General features: G+C 41.7%; 2 protein-coding genes and 1 long non-coding RNA gene across 4 annotated transcripts in view; 2 read left to right on the forward strand and 1 right to left on the reverse strand.

Moving 5' to 3' along the window:
• The window catches only part of LOC139368337 (protein kinase C zeta type-like), a 163,489-nt gene extending 152,719 nt beyond the window's left edge, over positions 1 to 10,770 (reverse strand). For both annotated transcript variants that reach the window (XM_071107098.1, XM_071107097.1), the window contains exon 1: positions 10,473 to 10,770. In XM_071107098.1, the coding sequence (XP_070963199.1) occupies positions 10,473 to 10,543 (71 nt within the window). In that variant the 5' untranslated portion in view covers positions 10,544 to 10,770. The remainder of the gene's footprint in view (positions 1 to 10,472) is intronic.
• A 4,318-nt stretch (positions 10,771 to 15,088) lies between these two features.
• Positions 15,089 to 15,638, forward strand: LOC139367567 (uncharacterized). Its single transcript, XR_011626874.1, has 3 exons — positions 15,089 to 15,228; positions 15,308 to 15,343; positions 15,442 to 15,638. It is a non-coding gene; the product is annotated as an uncharacterized lncRNA (long non-coding RNA).
• A 233-nt stretch (positions 15,639 to 15,871) lies between these two features.
• LOC139367568 (putative nuclease HARBI1) lies at positions 15,872 to 16,963 on the forward strand. Its single transcript, XM_071105819.1, has 3 exons — positions 15,872 to 15,996; positions 16,278 to 16,389; positions 16,484 to 16,963. Exons 1-3 carry the CDS (start codon positions 15,928 to 15,930, stop codon positions 16,852 to 16,854), a joined length of 552 nt encoding a protein of 183 aa, XP_070961920.1. The 5' UTR covers positions 15,872 to 15,927; the 3' UTR covers positions 16,855 to 16,963.
• The last annotated feature ends 4,210 nt before the right edge of the window (positions 16,964 to 21,173 follow it).

The raw sequence follows: 21,173 nt of genomic DNA on the forward strand, positions 1-21,173 counted from the left end.
AATTCCAGTGGGTGAGGAGTTTACATACACGAAGTCGACTGTACCTTTAAACAGTTTGGAAAATTCCAGGAAATTATGTCATGGCTTTAGAAGCTTCTGATAGGCTAATTGACATAATTTCAGTCAATTGGAGGTGTACCTGTGGATGTATTTCAAGGCTACCTTCAAACTCAGTGCCTCTTTGCTTGACATCATGGGAAAATCAGAAAAAAATTGTAGACCTCCACACAAGTTTGGTTCATCCTTGGGAGCAATTTCCAAACGCCTGAAGGTACCAAGTTCATCTGTACAAACAATTGTACGCAAGTATAAACACCATGTGACCACACAGCTGGCATACCGCTCAGGAAGAAGACGCGTTCTGCCTCCTAGAGATGAACGTAATTTGGTGCGAAAAGTGCAAATCAATCCCAGAACAACAGCAAAGGACCTTGTGAAGATGCTGGAGGAAACAGGTACAAAAGTATCTATATCCAAAGTAAAACGAGTCCTATATCGACATAACCTGAAAGGCCGCTCAGCAAGGAAGAAGCCACTGCTCCAAAACTGCCATGAGAAAGCTAGACTACGGTTTGTCCTCTGGTCTGATGACACAAAAAATAGAACTGTTTGGTCATAATGACCATCATTATGTTTGGAGGAAAAAGGGGGAGGCTTGCAAGCCGAAGAACACCATCCCAACTGTGAAGCACGGGGGTGGCAGGATCATGTTGTGGGGGTGCTTTGCGTCAGGAGGGACTGGTGCACTTCACAAAATAGATGGCATCATGAGAAAAGAAAATGATGTGGATATATTGAAGCAACAAATCAGACATCAGGTTAAAGCTTGGTCACAAATGGGTCTTCTAAATATACAATGACCCCAAGCATACTTCCAAAGTTGTGGCAAAATGGCTTAAGGGCAACAAAGTCAAGGTATAGGAGTGTTCATCACAAAACCCTGACTTCAATCCCATAGAAAATTTGTGGCCGGAACTGAAAAAGCGTGTGCGAGCAAGGAGGCCTACAAACCTGACTCGGTTACACCAGCTCTGTCAGGAGGGATGGGCCAAAATTCACCCAACTTATTGTGGGAAGTTTAAAGGCAATGCTACCAAATACTAATTGAGTGTATGTAAACTTCTGGCCCACTGGGAATGTGATGAAAGAAATACAATCTGAAATAAATCACTCTCTACTATTATTCTGACATTTCACATTCTTAAAATAAAGTGGTGATCCTAACTGACTTAAGACAGGGAATGTTTTACTAGGATTAAATGTCAGGAATTGTGAAAAACTGAGTTTAAATGTATTTGGCTAAGGTGTATGTAAACTTCCGACTTCAACTGAAGCTCCCAACAAACTCTGGCTGAGTCCACTGTTTCAATCTGCCTTGTTGAAATGTCAATTTTGTTTGAACACAAGGGCAACATCCCTTTAGCTACTGTTAGTTCCAGTTTATCATTTAGGAGCTTCAGATTTGTGGCCACAACAATTGTATAAGTATGTTTGTGGCAATGTCGCGAATAGCATTAACATGTGCAGGTGAGAAGCAGGTCTCTAACACACTTCTGCACAATTTACCAAGCATTCACTCAAGGGCGTTCTACACAGGGGTTGTCTATTTTGACCCATACAAATCAGCTGTGCTTGACAACTGGACCCTCTATTTCTGAAACTGTCCGCCGCCATTGTCGCAACCCCTATTACCAGCCTGTTCAACCTCTCCTTCGTATCATCTGAGATCCCCAAGGATTGGAAAGATGCCGCGGTCTTCAAAGGGGGAGATACCTTGGACCCAAACTGTTACAGACCTATATCCATCCTGCCCTGCCTATCTATAAGGTCTTCGAAAGCCAAGTCAACTAACAGATCACTGACCATCTCGAATCCCACCGTACCTTCTCCGCCTTGCAATCCGGTTTCCGAGCAGGTCACGGGTGCACCTCAGCCACGCTCAAGGTACTAAACGATATCATAACCGCCATCGATAAAAGAGAGTACTGTGCAGCCTTCTTCCTCGACCTGGCCAAGGCTTTCGACTCTGTCAATCACCATATTCTTATCGGCAGTCTCAGTAGCCTCAGTTTTTCGAATGACCGCCATGCCTGGTTCACCAACTACTTTGCAGACAGAGTTCAGTGTGTCAAATCGGAGGGCATGTTGTCCGGTCCTCTGGCAGTCTCTATGGGGGTGCCACGGGTTAAATTCTCGGGCCGACTCTTTTATCTGTATATATCAATGATGTTGCTCTTGCTGCGGGCGATTCCCTGATCCATCTCTACGCAGACGACACCATTCTGGATACTTCTGGCCCTTCCTTGGACACTGTGCTATCTAACCTCCAAACGAGCTTCAATGCCATACAACACTCCTTCCGTGGCCTCCAACTGCTCTTAAAACGCTAGTTAAACCAAATGCATGCTTTTCAACCATTCGCTGCCTGCACACGCACGCCCGACTAGCATCACCACCCTGGATGGTTCCGACCTAGACTATGTGGACATCTATAAGTACCTAACTGTCTGGCAAGACTGCAAACGCTCCTTCCAGACTCATATCAAACATCTCCAATCCAAAATCAAATCTAGAGTCGGCTTTCTATTTTGCAACAAAGCCTCCTTCACTCACGCCGCAAAACTTACCCTAGTAAAACTGACTATCCTACCGATCCTCGACGATGTCATCTACCAAATAGCTTCCAATACTCTACTCAGCAAACTGGATGCAGTTTATCACAGTGCCATCCGTTTTGTTACTAAAGCACCTTATACCACCCACCACTGCGACCTGTATGCTCTAGTCAGCTGGCCCTCGCTTCATGTTCGTCGCCAGACCCACTGGCTCCAGGTCATCTACAAGTCTATGCTAGGTAAAGCTCCGCCTTATCTCAGTTCACTGGTCACGATGGCAACACCCACCCGTAGCACACGTTCCAGCAGGTGTATCTCACTGATCATCCCTAAAGCCAAAACCTAATTTGGCCACCTTTCCTTCCAGTTCTCTGCTGCCTGTGACTGGAACGAATTGCAAAAATCCCTGAAGTTGGAGACTTTTATCTCCCTCACCAACTTCATACATCTGCTATCTGAGCAGCTAACCGATCGCTGCAGCTGTACATAGTCCATCGGTATATAGCCCATGTTCATCTGATCATTTATCACTCCAGTGTTAATCTGCTAAATTGTAATTATTCAATCCTATGGCCTATTTATTGCCTACCTCCTCATGCCTTTTGCACACAATGTATATAGATAAAAAAATTATACTGCGTTATTGACTTGTTTATTGTTTACTCCATGTGTAACTCTGTGTTGTTGTCTGTTCACACTGCTATGCTTTATCTTAGCCAGGTCGCAGTTGCAAATGAGAACTTGTTATCAACTATCCTACCTGGTTAAATAAAGGTGAAATAAAAATAAAATACATTTATAAGAACATAGGCCTAGTAGTTATCAAGATGACTCTGCCTCATCTCTCCATCAAAAGGCAGTTCTGTGAACTGTTCTCCCTGACACTAATCAATTTAGCTGAGTTTCTCAAGGGCATTACACCCTCATATTCCTACCTAATGTTCTGCTTCAAACAATTAACCAGCAGCTCGAGACTAATTATTGAAAGGTGTATCCTCATTGGAGAAATTACATTAGATCCATCCCATCCATATCATGTCTCAGGCATGTAATTAATAAACTAGCAATTTATCAGAGTAAACAAAGCTATTCAGATCCTAATACCATGTAAGAACTGGACGGATACAGTTGTGGGTACTTCATGATATTTAACCATTAACGGTTTGATTCATCAAAATAATGGCTTTAATGGAATGTCCTTTGCCCCATGTAAACCCTTCCCTGGAGACCGTTCTTCAAAGCAACTTCATATGGGCACTTAGATTTAATTGAACATGTATAGTGTGCAGGATAATTAGATGAGAATCAAACGCTTAAAAAAGTCAGAGCATGAACCTATGCACGAAGAGATTCCCAAAAACCTGGCAATGAGCAGGGTGTAAAATTATTCACACTGACAAATCAAATCCCTGCGAATCTCTAAGCGTATGTAGAGGCTCACAGTATGTCTCTGTGTCACTTAGACCCCATCTCAGACAGCTCAGGAGCTCCACTACACACCAGAGTCCACTGAGTTAAAGACGTATTTCACCGGAAATTAAAGTTTGCCAGACTTTTTCCATACCTTAAATGTGGTCTAAGTTAAGCTGAACCCATATACCACACCATCTGTGGTTGTAGTTCCCATATGCATTAGGAGACCTTTACAATCTCCAAACTGGAATGAAAGATAGTGGCGATGTAAATAGATCACATGGTCCCCATCTTCCCTACTCATTTTGACTTCAGTGTGAACTATCCCTTTAAGGAGAACTAATATGGCTACTCATAACAGGTTGCTAGGCAACTGAAAGGATTAGGCTGTCTGCGAGCCGACACTCAGCCCACCGGGGCCATACAATATTACCTCCCCCACCCCTTTTAAATACATTAAGAATTGGGAATTACCAATGCATCCGGAGAGCTCAGAAAGAGGGTTGACTCAATTCTGGGTATTCAATACTACCTCAGTCAACTCCCCCACATTAGCACAGACTGCATCATAGCCATTGCATAACTAGGAACTGTCGAGCTGTAATCTTCCAAATTTGAACAGTACTTCCTACCTGTGCATGCATGCACACTTCCTTATTCAAGTTCATTTGGGTTTGTAAAGTTGATGTGATACAAAAAGTAAACATGAAATACAATGAGCAAAAGAAAGGAAGGGCTATGCAAAACAACATAGCATTCAGTCCGAGAAATAAGTTATTCTCGTCAATATTCAGTCTGTGCACTGTTTCAACCTTTTCAACACACCGCAGGTCTGGTTAATAAACTAATTGGGTAATGTTATGTTACTATATAAAGCCAGCCTGCTTGCCTAGACCATACAGGGACACTGCCATCTTCCCTGCCTCTCTTCTTGAAACAATGATTTGTTTAGAGCAGGGAGGGACCTCCAGAGCCTCCACAAATCAAGGAGGCTGACATTTTGTATATTCAAAAACGGCTTATCAAAGGTCAGAGTATATCCTGAGCTTGGCTTGACTCCCATCCGCTGTAGTGACTGATCAGGATTCTGTAATTTATGGTTGGCAAGACATTGAGGGAACGTCCTTATCACAAGGTAGCAGCCCATCAATAACACTCAAGTCACATCAATTTAAATTGGGAAGGGATTGTTCCATTTGATTTCGATCACTTTTTGACCACAACTCTTTTGATTTGAACAAAACTTTCCATACATATTTGCCCATAGTATAAAGTGGTCAGAAAGTGCCTTTTTGGACCTGAATGCCAAAACATTCAGGAGATATAGGTGCTCAAAGTTGATCCATTTTGCATACCCCGCCATACCATACATACTCTGGACGGTTCTGACTTAGAATATGTGGACAACTACAAATACCTAGGTGTCTGGTTAGACTGTAAACTCTCCTTCCAGTCTCGCATTAAGCATCTCCAATCCAAAAAATTAAATCTAGAATCGGCTTCCTATTTCGCAACAAAGCATCCTTCACTCATGCTGCCAAACAAACCCTTGTAAAACTGACTATCCTATCCTATCCTACCGATCCTCGACTTTACAAAATTACCTCCAACACTACTCAGCAAATTGGATGCAGTCTATCAGTGTTTTGTCACCGTTTTGTCATGAAAGCCCAATATACTACCCACCACTGCGACCTGTATGCTCTAATTGGCTGGCCCTCGCTTCATATTCGTCGCCAAACCCACTGGCTCCAGGTCATCTATAAGTCTTTGCTAGGTAAAGCCCCACCTTATCTCAGCTCACTGGTCACCATAGCATCACCCACCTGTAGCGCTCGCTCCAGCAGGTATATTTCACTGGTCACCCCCAAAGCTAATTTCTCCTTTGGCTGCCTTTCCTTCTAGTTCTCTGATGCCAATGACTGGAACGAACTACAAAAATCACTGAAGCTGGAGACTCATATCTCCCTCACCAGCTGTCAGAGCAGCTCACAGATCGCTGAACCTGTACATAGCCCATCTGTAAATAGCCCATCCAACTACCTCATCCCCATACTGTTATTTATTCTGCTCCTTTGCACCCCAGTATCTCTACTTGCACACTCATCTTCTGCACATCTATCACTCCAGTGTTTAATTGCTATATTGTAATTATTTTGCCACTATGGCCTATCTTACCTCATATGCACACTGTATATAGACTTTTCTACTGTATTATTGACTGTTTGTTAATTCCATGTGTAACTCTGTGTTGTGTGTCGCACTGCTTTGCTTTATCTTGGCCAGGTCGCAGTTGTAAATGAGAACTTGTTTTCAACTAGCCTACCTGGTTAAATAAAGATGAAATGAAAAAAAATCCATGTCATCACTGGAAATGATACAGTTGGATTTGATATAATTAAAAAAAACTTACAGGTAGGGCTGACAATTACCATATAATTAACTGACGGTTATGGATGAAGTCCATCATAAATATAATAACCGTCATAGCCGTTAAAGTATAAATATATGATTTTATTAGTCTAAAGAACAACTGACTGAAGACAGGACGGCTGGACATTCGTGCAGTTGGATCCGTTTCTGCCGTAGCATGGACTCTTAACAACGTGATAAAACTTTGTTGCTCCTTGCAACACACCCCACAACGCCTAGTTAAATTTAAAAAATGCAGTATCACACAGAGATAGGACTAGAACAGGCTTGGAATCTCTAACCCTGGCAATTTGACTGGTAAACTCATGGGTACACTCGTAATGGCTGCCTGGTATTGTGCTGCAATCATTTCCATGGCAATGTACACCGAGTGTACAAAACATTAAGGACACCTGCTCTGACAGACTGACTGACCAGGTGAAAGCTTATTGATTTCACCAGTTAAATCCACTTCAAATCAGTGTAGATGAAGGGGAGGAGACAGGTTAAAAAATGATTTTTAAGCCTTGAGATACTTGAGACACAGATTGTGTATGTGTCATTCAGAGGGTGAATGGGCAAGACAAAATATTTAAGTGCCTTTGAATGGAGTATGGTAGCAGCTGCCAGGCAAATACGTTTTATAAAAAGTTTAGTTAATTATAAAATAGTTAGACAACCCCAGTTTATATTTTCCAGTGATAAAGACATGGTATTTAATTTTTATTTATTTTTTTACCTTTATTTAACTAGGCAAGTCAGTTGAACAAACTTATTTTCTATGACAGCCTAGGAACAGTGGGTTAACTGCCTTGTTCAGGGGCAGAACAACAGATTTTTACCTTGTCAGCTCGGGGATTTGATCTTGCAGCCTTTCGGTTACAAGTCCAACGCTCTAACCACTAGGCTACCTGCCGTAGGATGGGGTATGCAAAATGGGTCAACTTTGAGCACCTATCTCTGAATATTTTGGCATTCAGCTCCAAAATGTCACTTTCTGACCACCTCTACCATGTGCAAATATGTATGCAAGGTGAAATCAAATGGAACAACCCGAAGGCAAATCAGAAATAACCTCTACACTGTACATTTGTATCGGAGCTGTCAAAAAAAATATGACTAGCATTATAAGTTGCGTATTTGACCCGGAGACAATAAAAGGGCATAATGAATTTGTTTCAACAACCAAAAACTTCTGAAGATCTCCAGAATGCAAAAGAAATGTGAGAATATGGGCCTGTAGTCACATAGCATCTAATAAGTGTGCTGGTCTAGGATCAATGAATCAGCTCTTATCCATTATGATTTTAAAGGCAAAACTGATACTAGATCAGCACTCCTATTCTGAGACACTTTGTGAATACAGAACACTGATGTTTGGCCATATGATATTGAATCATATTTTGACATGAAATATTGACAAGTTGCTCCAGTGGCATCCTCATTCACCGTCATTACCACTGTGTCCCTCAATCTCGTAACCCACCAAGCCTTTCATCTACCTGCAAAATAACCTTATGTCTGTAGTTATACCTCATTTTGCATCAAGCAAACTACTATGCACTTTCTTTATCTCCCTTTGACTGTTATCCAAACAGCCAGGCCCAGATTTGTTTGGCTGCCCTTCTCAACAACACTTGACACACAGGCCTACATGTCTGTAAATAATAGCTTCAGCCACCTACAATAATCCCGTTAGCACTGATATCACTACACTTTAGCAAACCTGGAAAGTGCCAATGATTCTTCAGTGATTCAAGGAATCAACATTTGAACGTGAATTATGCAATGTAGCTGAATACACATTGTAACTTTCTGAATGTGTCGAGTGATGATTAGGCCTGAGGTGAATAGGAAAGGTGCTGGCAAACATGTTAGAGCCATGACATTCTGATATGACCATTATGTCAAGAGGTCAAAGAGGGTTGTTTATGGCCAACTCCTTACCTGATGCATTTGCACACACATACTTGTCACTGTCCCATATCTCCTTTCCCATTGACATTTATGATAAAGATTTTTGATGGGATCAAGTGCTAAGGCTTTATGAAGCCATTATAAACCCAGTTTAAACCTAAATAGATGCTCCAGAAATTATTGCAAATGTCATAAATGCTATATAAAGTGTAACAAGGTTATGCTACTTTTGACAAAGCATCGGATATAAGGACCTTTTATGCCACCCTTTATAAGTTGTAATTCGTTTTAAGTGTGACCATCCCACCTGCGCCCATCCCAAAATTGCCTTTGAGCTTAATGCCCCAAGGCTATTATGACAATTTAGACTTACTTCATTCACAACATTGTTTTTCCATCTGTGACAGTCCGTGTATAGCAGTTTTGAACATGTAGCTTAGGCTATCAGCGTTTGGGAGGCTACTCTGAAAATATAGTTTACCAAGCTAAACAATTACTTCACACTGGAAGAAGTTGAGCTACACTAAAGTTACCCTTAATAAAAATATTCTACTTAACTAAAGTTTGTAGTTCACTACATCCAAACTACTTTGTGATAAATTATACGTAAATCAGAAATGTCAGACTAGGCTACAAATTGCAAATTGGCTAATTTAGCCTATTAAAACAACTGTTTCAAGTGTCTCACTTGAGGCAGGTCTGTTGTCAAAAAATAAAGGAAGCTAGCTACAATAAGCAACTCTTTGAGCGACCCAACCAAATTGACATAGAAATGTGAGTTATAGATCTTTCATTCTCATCGAAAGCAAGTCTAAGAAAAGCGCCAGAGGTGTTCCATTTCTATGCATCCCGTTGTCTTTTACTTTTGTAAACCAGCTTCAAAACAGCTGAAAATACTATATTTGGGTTTATGAAAATATATTTACAGCAGTTTAGATGGTACAATAATTATCTACAAAATGACTGCTTGCCTTTTCACGAACTGAAATTAGCAAACTATTAGAATTTTGGAAACCAGGTTTTAAATGGGGATGGTTTGGGGAATTATTTCAACTAGGCAAGTGAGTTAAGAACTAATTATTATTTACAATGACGGCCTACCCCAGCCAAACCCTAACCCAGGCAACGCTGGGCCAATTGTACACCGCCCAATCACGGCCGGTTGTGATACAGCCTGAAATCGAACCAGGGTCTGTAGTGACGCCTCTAGCACTGAGACACAGTGCCTTAGAACGTTGCGCCACTCGGGAGGCCACCTCAGAGATTTAACGAGTTATAATGATGAATTTAGCCTTAAAATACCTTTGGGAAACCGGACCCAGGTCTGTTGATTTCGTATTGAAGACTGTGAAACACCTGTGGAATGTTTAAAGTTTGAATTCCCCATTCACAGCAGTTTCAGTAGAGCTACCCCATGGCTAGCAGAACACTTTAGTTTATAGTGTTGGAGTAATTAACTAGTTCAACTTGTAATTGAATTACATTTTGCAATAGCTCGTGGTAGTTGAACTAAATTCAAATATTGTTATTGTTTTAATGTTGCATTTGTAATCTAACGCCTGCCTCAGACTACTCGTAGAATCGCAACATTTTTTGCCCTCCCGCGTCACTTTCTAACCAGAAGATCAACGCTAAACAGACTCACACGGTTTATCTGCCTCTGTAACCACGGATCACTTCAGAACAAAGTTGACTACAAATAAAGTTGCAATTGATACAATCGACGTATACACTTTTAAACCGAGTTGAACGCATTCAAATTTAAGTACAGCAGACTATAGGCCTATTTAAATTATATAAATTAATTTCATGTTCAATCAAATTATGTTTTGCTACTTGTAGGCTACTGCCTAATGTGTTTCAATACATTTAATTATGATTTAGCGCATTATTACAGGGTAAACGTTTGAATCAGCCGCCTCAATATCTGCAGCTATAGGCGATATCTTTCCAGGAGCTGATCCGTAGTCAGTATTGTGGAATAATTTCAAGGTATGATTTGAAAGGAGAAAGTTGATCCGAGAGCAGCGTTGCCTTTCTTTCGACCCTATGTTACGAATACAATCGAGTGACAGGTCGAACCTCGAGGACAGAACCGATTTGACAAACACTCACCCGCTGTAGTGCGCTTTAATTTTCACGTAATCCGAGCCCAGGTCCATCATGGATCCGTAACTTGAATGCATTGTAATCCACGCGATAAACTACCAGGCAACTAAACAAACCTGTATCAACAGGCCTCACTTGAAGATAAAAGTTTCCATGGCACATTTGGGATTTACCAATCGATAGAAACTACCAGGTTACGGCGGTGTGTCATGCATGAACTATCCTACTGACTGGCATGCATGGAATTCTCACGCAACATTTAAGATTCGTCATTCTGGACTCGAGCGTTTCCGATTATTGTGTTCGCTATGGTTACCAACGGTACTGGGCGGAGAAAGCGCACTGTCAGGGCTGACTGGCCTGGTCCAAAACACCTGTTGATGATTTAGGAGTGAAATATTCCAGTTATTTGGGCCATATATAGGCTTTATGAAATGACTGCTTCAAATTCAGGAAATGTACACATTTATTCAACGCACTCGAGTTGAAATGTGTGACATCTGACATTGTTCTTAATTAGCCAAAATGAGATGTAAATGTAAAAACAATGTGGCTTCCAGATTGAGCTGTTCGCAAGCCACAATCAGAACGCTACAACCAAATTTAGACCGATTTGCACCTGTTATGATTAGCCTATTTCATCAACTCCAGGGTTGCATGTGTTGAACAGAGAACTCGAATGAAGTCATTCAGTAACTAGTTTTCCATCTAATTGGCGACAGATTTGCATGTGAAGATTCTAAAATCTGCATGAAAGAAAATATGCGCATTTCCCCACCAGTGGTGTTTTGACCAAACTCACTTGTTGCAGATAAAAATCAGTGGGTGATGACAGTGCACACAAAATGTATTGTACCGAATAAAATCTAAAGTTCAATGTGTTTCCATCGCATTTAATTCTTACGGATAGTTTTGCCACACACTGTTGCGTTAAATACCAAATGTGTCTACTCTGCCAACAGTTTGCAGATGCAATGCGAGAATATTTTGATTTGTCAAACATCGATCGTTATGTCACCAGAATCAGACCCTCCATATTTAGTCTATTCGAAAGTAGCATCATGATCAGCGAGCACTTTCATCACCCTGTTACATTCATCAGAAATGATTTAATCTGTAGTTTAATAAACTACATGGTTTCCCGAGTAGTAGTGGGAGGACCACAAATGTGAGACCTGATGCTGTTTTTCTTACACTTTTTAGTCATTTTCTTTCATTGTTTTTTAAATTTGTATTTATATGATGTTTATTATATCAATATTTGCGCATAAAGGAATTTCCGCCGTCATTTCTAGCAGAATTCATTTTGCAGACACAAAAAGATCGCGCCATGTTGAACGAACAAATTATATGTTGGCTGTCGTGATTTTTTTAGTATAAAGTATGACTTGACTCGCATAAAAACTGTCTGGAAATATGGTTTGTGGCTGTAGCCTAACTGTTACACTTGTGCGCCATCTTATGGATTGACAGTGTTAATTCATGTCTGAGAATGAAACCATTTAGGCGACTACAGAATCCAGTTAACAAGTTGATTTTACATGAGTTAAAACCAATATTTTATTTGACAATTTATTAGCAAAGAAGAAGGCTATTGTGATCTGGGCCCGGTTCCCAAACGCGTCTTAATTAAGGGTAAATTTATCGTTGGAACCGTAGGAGCATCGTTAAATATCGCTGTTTCCCCAAAACCATCGTTAACGTTCCACTTGAAAACGCTTTTAATCTAACGCCAATCTGAGACCTGAGCAGTGTTTGAATACCCATACCAACATACTGTATACTACATACTACATACACTACTAGTTAATTTTAGAATATTGTAGACTTAATATTTGGTAGCACAGCCTTTGGTCAGAATAACTGCAATCAAGAGCTTCAATGGGATTTAGATCTGGACTCATTCTGGCCACTTCAGAACAGTCCAGCATTTTGTCTTGAACCATTCCTGGGCTCTTTTTGAAGTGTGTTTGGGGTCATTGTCCTGCTGAAAGACCCATGACCTTCAACGGAGACCCAGCTTTCTGACACTGGGTCTGACATTGCGCTCCAAAATACCTTGGTATTTACCTGATTTCATGATGCCATGCACACGTTCAAGGAACCCAGTGCAAGAGGCAGCAAACCAACCTCAAAACATCACTAAACCTCCATGTTTGACTGTAGGGTAGGTGTTCTTTGAAAGCTTAATTTTGTTCTCTGTAAACATAGAAATGGAGTGCTTTACCAAAAATAACTAATTTGGTCTCATCTGTACACAGGACATTCTCCCAGAAGGGTTTTGACATGTTCAGGTGTGTTTTGGCAAATTGCAGTCTGGCTTTCTTATGTCTTTCTCTCGTCAGTGGGGTCCTCCTGGGTCTCCTACCATATAACCCCCTTTAATTGAGTTGGTGACAGATGGTGCGAGTTGAAGCTGTGTCTGAAGATCAGCTTGAATCTGTGTGGCAGTTGATCGAGGTGCTTTCTCCACCATTGGAACAATCCTTCGCTGCAATCTACCATCAAGTTCTCTCTTGCGGCCATGTCCAGTGAGGTTGGCTACAGTGGCATGGGCCTTAAACTTCTTGATAACATTACGTACGGTGGAAACAGCAACATCAAGGTCTCTGGAGATGGACATGTAGCCTTGAGATTGTCCAGGCTTGGCTATAATCTTGTGTCTGACATCCTCAGATAATTCTCTGGTTTTCTTTCTTTTCTCCATGCTCATTGAGGTACATACAGTGCCACAACACAGATTGAGTCCTCTTCTCTATTCAAACTGGTTGAATATGTGATGTTTATACTGCAGGCACCTTCATCTCACCACAGGGGATTTCAATTCCAAAGTAAATGAGAATCACCTGCGTGAAATCTAATTATTTCTAACTACTTCTAGAAGGTGGCAATAAATATTATCTTGGACTTTTTAGGATTTATTTTTGGAATTAGCTAAGATTTAGTAAATTATTCTGATTTTTTTTTTTTTGTTCAACTGCACACCGAAGACATATATATGTGGATACCAAAATATGTTTTAATGTCAACAGTTTTCTGGAAGAAATTGTGCATTATTGTCACGCCCTGGGGCCTGTTGCACAAAAGTAGAATTAAGACATCCGGGATAAATGACTCAGCTGAGCTCAATGAAGCCAAAACATGTGCGTCCAGGCTTAATTGGTTGCACAAAGACCAAGCCAGGATGAGCAGACACGGATTCATTAAGCCAGGTGAAACCAATCCTGGATAGGTGCGCGCTCACGGCTCACTCAAATAGACCCCGCCACAGATCACAGATTAACTGATTTACCATGGCAACTAGAGCCGCGTACTTTTCCCCGTCGGAAGCACAAATCCTCATGGAGGCATACGAGGAGGTAAAAGATATAATTAAGAAGAAAGGCAACACCGCCACAGTGATAAAGCAAAGAGAAAAAGCGTGGCAAAGTATTGCAGACCGCCTGAATGCGTAAGTAGTGCACAATTACACACTCACCGCTCCGCTGAAACATCACAATTACAATTCAAATATTTAATTCACATCTCCAAAAATGCAGTTGTACTGTAATTATGAAACGGTTAATTTTTTTTATTGAAATGCACTGCAGATATGAGTGAAATTGTGTAAAGTAACTCCATCACACTGTATAAAGCTATGATAAAATTTTTGATATTTTTACTGAAAACAAGACAAAAATACCAAGTAATTTTTTGCAGTGTGACTCCATTAAGTGTGTGTGTGTGTGTGTGTAGATTAAACATGAACGGGCCAAAACGGACATGGCAGCAGGTCAAAATCAAATACAAGAACATTCTGCAGAATGGTATGGTCCCTGACTAATATTTAACAAAGCACAAGCATATATTGTACCCAGAAGGTGCCTGCTCACACATTGTCTGTACTGTTTTAGCAGTGAAAAAGAATACCCACAGACAAGGCACGGGTGGTGGGTCACCAAAGGCTGACCTTACCCCAGCAGAGGACATGGCCTTGGAGCTAAATAAAGGCAGGCCCGTCTTAGAGGGGATCCCTGGGGGGAAAGAGACGAGCATAGGTTCCTCCCAAGATGCCACCCGCTTCATTCAAGGTATGTCCTTCCATCTCTACATGGGATACAACCACATTCATATTGAATCAATTTGGACTGTCTGACTTTGGTTTACCTATTGCCTTGCAGTGTCTGGCAGCACTGTGTTCCTGTTAGAGCCACCAGCACAAGCACCAGACGATGCTGATCCAGTGAGTACTCCATCAAAGGCATACTGTAGGCCTGGCATGTCTTGTCTACTAGCTTCAATATGAATCCGATTAAATGTGATAGGGTGAAGGCCCCAGTGCAGCAGCAACAGCACATGATGGAGACGATGATGAGGAGGAGACCATCTCTCTGGATTCCAGAAGGCATGAGGTATCATGTTAAGACTGTGAAAGTACTATTTACTCTACAATGGTGAGGAGTCCTCATCAAAATCAAAAAATCTAATTTATTTTACAGGACCCAGATGCTATACAGTGGGAAAACCAGCCTGGCAACATAGTGCGTATTAATAAAAGGACACCACATCCTGCCAAATTCCAGCTGCGCTAATTGTATTGTGTTCACAGAGCTCACAAGCTATCAGAAAGTTGTATGGCAACCACCTCCGGTGCCAAATAGAACTGGCAGACATAGACATTCAGTACAAGAAGAAAAAGATGGAAAATCTTGCACTGGAGTTCGAAATAAAAAAGAGGACAATTAGGAAACTGGACCTTGAAATAAAAAAACTTGAGAGGGAGGTGAGATATGCCTTCAATGTACACTGTATGCTAACTGTAACACAAATGTATTAATCATTATTTTTCTTTCCTCCCCCAGCTCCAAGAAGATGACACAGCTCAAAATAAAAATTAGGTATATTCTCCTAAAGTCAAGTGAGCCATGACATATGAGCTCTTATTGTGAGCACACAGGACGGTGGCATCTTTCTAAGGTTTTTTTTATTTTCCCAGCAATCAGTACAACCAAGTCATCGTTATAAGGCATCGCCCTCTTTTGCCCACCCCCCCAGCACCAGGTGTGGCCACTAGCCTATATGAAGGCCCAAAATTGTGTGTTCCTTTCTGCTCTGACAATGGCATGCCCATTCGTGCGAGATGTGGTGGATGAAGAAGCACTTGTGCTGAGGAGAGCCTTCAGGTGAGAAAGGGTCTTCAGGGACCGGTTGGACCCACTGGCCTTCCCTGATGACCATCTATATGAAAGATACCTGATGCCATCTGCAGAAAACCTGTATCTATGCAGACTACTGGGTCCCAGGATTAAGCACCGCACTGCACGGAGCCATGCACTGAGTGTGGAGCAAATGGTTTGTGTGGCCTTGCGCTTTTTTGCTAGTGGAGCCTTCCTGTACTCAGTGGGGGATGCAGAACAGCTGAACAAGGCCACAATTTGCCGCACAATAAGGAGTGTGTGTCTGGCTATCAAAGCATTAGCAGATGTCTTCATCTCCTTCCCTGGCCACAGAAGACTCTGTGACATCAAAGAGGAGTTCTATAGGATTGCAGGTAAGAGGATCTACAAATTACAGGACAACTGTTAACACATAGTAGGATACTCATTACTTTGTGTGACAGGTTTCCCCAATGTCATTGGTGCAGTGGACTGCACACACATAAGGATAAAAGCCCCCTCAGGTGCCCATGAGGCCGATTTTGTGAATAGGAAATCCTTTCACAGCATTAATGTTCAGGTGAACATAACTTTTTGATATTGTCCATTGACGAACACTCTGCATTGCCAGTGATGTGCATTGATTGGTGTAATATTCCTCATCTTATGATTTCAGATGGTCTGCAATGCTGACTGTGTGATCAGCAATGTTGTGGCAAAATGGCCTGGCTCAGTCCATGACTCCAGAATCTTTCGGGCCTCTGAAATCTATCAGTGCCTATCACAAGGTAAGCCACACAACCCCTATTTATAACCATCATGGCTGTGTCAAGAATATCACTGTGTTTATGAGGTAGTAATGATGAGATTTTGTGTTGACAGGTGAATTCTCTGGTGTGTTGCTGGGAGACAGGGGGTATGGCTGCCAGCCTTTTCTCCTGACACCTTTCACAGACCCCCAGGAAGCACAGCAGGCCTACAACCATGCCCATGCCAGGACCAGGGCCAGAGTTGAAATGACCTTTGGCCTCCTGAAGGCACGCTTTCACTGCCTTCACAAATTAAGGGTCAGCCCTGTTAGGGCATGTGATATTACTGTGGCTTGTGCTGTCCTCCACAATGTGGCCTGCCTGAGGAAGGAGAGGGCCCCCAGAGTGCCACCAGCCATGGACTGGGACAATCCGGCAATCTTCCCTGATGACGACAGTGGTCGGCTGCTGAGGGACCAATATGTGTTGAATTATTTTAGTTAGTATGTGTGCTTTCAATTTTGGTTAAATATGTCCTGCGGTGGCAGAGGAATTTGGGTTTTTTTGGGTTCGTTTTTTGACGAATTTGGCCTCTTATGATGTTTGTGCGGTATACTGTGTGTAATACAAGGCTGCAGGGAGGCTACTGCATCCATTCATTTGTCTGTTCAGTTGATGTGTATGGATTTGTCCTGCATTTATTTTAGTGTGCAGACATGCAGGGTGTGTTATACACATTCAAAGGTCTGTATATGTATCATTTTGTATAATATGCTTAGATTCTGTGCTTTCCATCTTGTAGAGTCACTGTGACTTCAGTTTTGAAAGGAGCTGATGGTTTACCTGCTTTGTTTTGTACTTATTCAATAAAGGAACATAATGTTACACATTGTGTTTTTATATTCATATGGAATGTGTATTTGTTTATATGACAGAGTACTAGGGCCACACTGAAGAAAAAGGATAAAGTCATAAATTTATGAGGCTGGTTCTTTCTGCAGAAAAGCTACATATTGTTTTTACAGTTTTGATACTTATGACAATGTGATACTTAATATTCTGGCACATCAGCATGTCTTTGTTTATGAAACCATACTGAAGTACAATTTCACGAAATGCCCCACATCTGTCATTTTAACAACTGTCCTCCTTTAAAACAACTGGTTACAATATTATGACTTGTGTTTTTTTCCCCTCTGTGGCCCTAATATTCTAGCATTTTATATATAGCCTTATAGTCTATGGGAAACTGTAAATTATCTAATGATAGCAACATCATCTAAAAATCATTTTTTATCCAAAATCATTGAAATTAATGATCACAAACGTTTAAATAACAGTGGGTCTAGTTATATGTGATAACAATGTATAGTGAGCAGTGAAATAACTATTGGTTTCCATTTGTGGTGACTGCTGACTGACATTAGGGATGAGATTAAATAGATCCTGGAATTTAGCCTGGTCTGGAGCAGGCTAGCTCCACAGAATAAATCTCCATGGTAATTTATACCATAACATATCCTCCTGCCCCCTATCCATCTTTAGTGCAACCGGATTACGGATCAATTGAGCCAGGATCACCAAGATATCCTGGCTTAATCCCTTATCCTAGTTTTGTGCAACAGGCCCCTGGTCTTAGTATTCTGTGTTTTCTTTATTATTTTGGTTAGGCCAGGGTGTGACATGGTTTTTTTATGTGGTGTGTTTTGTCTTGGGGTTTTGTTAGGTACTGGGTTTGTGGCTTAGTGGGGGTATCTAGCATAGTCTATGGCTGTCTGGAGTGGTTCTCAATCAGAGGCAGGTGTTTATCGTTGTCTCTGATTGGGAACCATATTTAGGCAGCCATATTCTTTGAGTGTTTTGTGGGTGATTGTTCCTGTCTCTGTGTTTGCACTAGATAGGGCTGTTTTTTTTTTTTTTTTTTTATTTTTTTTTTTATTTTTTTTAGGTTTTAACGGTTCTTGTTTTGTTAGTCTGTTCATGTATAGTTGTCTTTATTAAAGAACCATGAATAGAAACCACGCTGCGTTTTGGTCCGCCTCTCCTTCAAGTCAAGAAAACCCTAACAATTATTTGAAAAAATATGAAAGGGTGCCAATATTTTTGGTCACAACTGTACTTCCAGACACAAATGAGACCACTGATCATTTTACTCGCCCTAGCAGAGCTGGTTAGGCAGTTTTCATGTTATCCAGAGCGTTGGTGACTGTAACTGTGCTGCTGGCAACAATTTAATTACACTTTTTTTGCTGACGTTTACTGACACCGGCCATATTCAACAGATGTTGAGCGTTTGTAAATAAATTATTCTGCATTCTGGTACACAGATGAGAGTGCTCTGAAATCGAAATAGAGAGCCAGAGCGAATGTACGAACGCACCTGAATGTCCTTTGAGAACGCACACCGACTATACCATTTAGCTCAGCTAAGAATTATGGGAATAACCAAGTTAATGAACGTTGGGTAGTTAGTCTATAGTTAATATACTGGCAAGTTTGATGTATAAGTAGCCAACTAACGTTAGGTAGCTAGCTAACATACCGGAACATACTGCTGTAATGATATGCTATGTGGTTCATAAAGACAGCGTAGCTAACAAATTATCAGCCAACATTATGTGTAAGGTCATTACTTTATTACACTGCTCAGCATGTTCTTAACATTTGTCATAATTAGTTAAAGCAATTAATTTGTACTTCGTTGTACTTCGGCTGCATATTTTCCTCAATTTTCTTCAAATCTGAAAACCAATGTGAAGCCACGCCCATTTCCTAAAGAATTGCATTATGGGCCCTAAAGTATGGAAATCGTGTCCTCTGCGTGTCAAATCAAATACATTTTCATTGGTCACATACAGTTGCAATAACATCTGCTAACCATGTGTAACGAAATGCTTGTGCTTCTACTACCGACAGTTCAGCAATATCTAACAAGTAATATCTAACAGTTCCACAACAAATACCTAATACACACAAATCTAAGTAAAGGAATGGAATAAGAGTATATACATTTATGGATGAGCAATGTCAGAGCGGTATAGACTAAGATGCAATAGATAGTATAGAATACAGTATATACATATGAGATTAGTAATGCATGATATGTAAACATTATTAAAGTGGCATTATTAAAGTGACTGGTGCAGTTGCTGTACCAGGCGGTGATACAGACCGACAGGATGCTCTCAATTGTGCATCTGTAAAAGTTTGAGGGTTTTAGGTGACAAGCCACATTTCCTCAGCCTCCTGAGGTTGTGCCTCCTTCACCACACTGTCTGTGTGGGTGGACCATTTCAGTTTGTCAGTGATATGTACACCGAGAAACGTAACTTTCCACCTTCTCCACTGCTGTCCCGTCGATGTGGATAGGGGGTGCTACATCTGCTGTTTCCTGAAGTCCCCGATCTTCTCCTTTGTTCTGTTGATGTTGAGTGAGAGGTTATTTTCCTGACACCACACACCGAGAGCTGTCACCTCCTCCCTGTAGGCTGTCAAGCCTACTACTGTGGTGTGGTCTGCAAACTTGATGATTGAGTTGGAGGCTTGCATGGCCACGCAGTCATGGGTGAACAGGGAGTACAGGAGGGGCTGAGCACGGACCCAGTGTTGAGGATCAGCGAAGTGGAGATGTTATTTCCTACCTTCACCACCTGGGGGCGGCCCGTCAGGAAGTCCAGGACCCAATTGCACAGGGCGGGGTTGAGACCCAGGGCCTCAAGCTTAATGATGAGCTTGGAGGGTACTATGGTGTTAAATGCTGAGCTGTAGTCAATGAACAGCGTTCTTACATAGGTATTCCTCTTGTCCGTATGGTATAGGGCAGTGTGCAGTGTGATGGCGATTGCATCGTCTGAACCTATTGGGTTGATAAGCAAATTGAAGTCGGTCTAGGGTCACAGGTAAGGTGGAGGTGATATGATCCTTGACTAGTCTCTCAGAGCACTTCATGATGACAGAGTGAGTGCTACGGGGCGATAGTCATTTAGTTCAGTTACCTTTACATTCTTGGGTACAGGAACAATGGTGGCCATTTTGAAGCATGTGGGGACAGCAGGCTGGGATAGGGAGAGACAGCTGGTCTGCACATGCTCTGAGGATGCGGCTAGGGATGTCGCCTAGGCCGGCAACCTTGCGAGGGTTAATACGTTTAAATGTCTTACGTCGGCCACGGAAAAGGAGAGCCTACAGCCCTTGGTAGCAGGCTATGTCGGTGGCACTGTGTTATCCTCAAAGCGGGTGAAGAAGGTGTTTAGCTTGTCTGGCAGCAAGACGTCGGTGTCTGCGACGTGGCTGGTTTTCCTTAGGTAGTCCGTGATTGTCGGTAGACATACGTCTCGTGTCTGAGTCGTTGAAATGCGACTCCACTTTGTCTTGATATTGACTTTTTGAATGTTTGATTGCCTTGTGGAGGGAACAACTACACTGTTTGTATTCTGCCATATTCCCCATCACCTTGCCATGTTTAAATGCTGTGGTTCGTGCTTTCAGTTTTGTTCACGTCCATATTATTGAAGCGTGGATTCCGATTGGTCAGACCAGCGTTGAATAGTCCTTTGCACGGGTGCTTCCTGTTTGAGTATCTGTCTATAGGAAGGGAGGAGCAAAATGGAGTCATGGTCAGATTTGCCGAAAGAAGGGCTGGGGAGGGCTTGTATTTACTACGACATCCGGGAACTTTTGTATACCAACTTTATCCATACTATGACCAATAAGCATACTATATGCTCAATTCTCATCACAAATAGTGCGGTTAGTATGAGTATTCGAACACAGCTCTGGGTTTCCCTAACTCGGTCCTAACAAGCAACCTTCCCCCCCGCCAC

The sequence above is a fragment of the Oncorhynchus clarkii genome, chromosome 16 (genome assembly GCF_045791955.1).
Source record: "Oncorhynchus clarkii lewisi isolate Uvic-CL-2024 chromosome 16, UVic_Ocla_1.0, whole genome shotgun sequence".
Lineage (NCBI taxonomy): Eukaryota > Metazoa > Chordata > Actinopteri > Salmoniformes > Salmonidae > Oncorhynchus > Oncorhynchus clarkii.

Coding starts and splice junctions, on each gene's coding strand:
- LOC139367568 (XM_071105819.1), top strand. CDS start 15,928: ATGTCTTCATCTCCTTCCCTGGCCACAGAAGACTCTGTGACATCAAAG. Junction 15,997..16,277: donor GGAGTTCTATAGGATTGCAG/GTAAGAGGATCT, acceptor TTATGATTTCAG/ATGGTCTGCAATGCTGACTG. Junction 16,390..16,483: donor CTATCAGTGCCTATCACAAG/GTAAGCCACACA, acceptor TTGTGTTGACAG/GTGAATTCTCTGGTGTGTTG.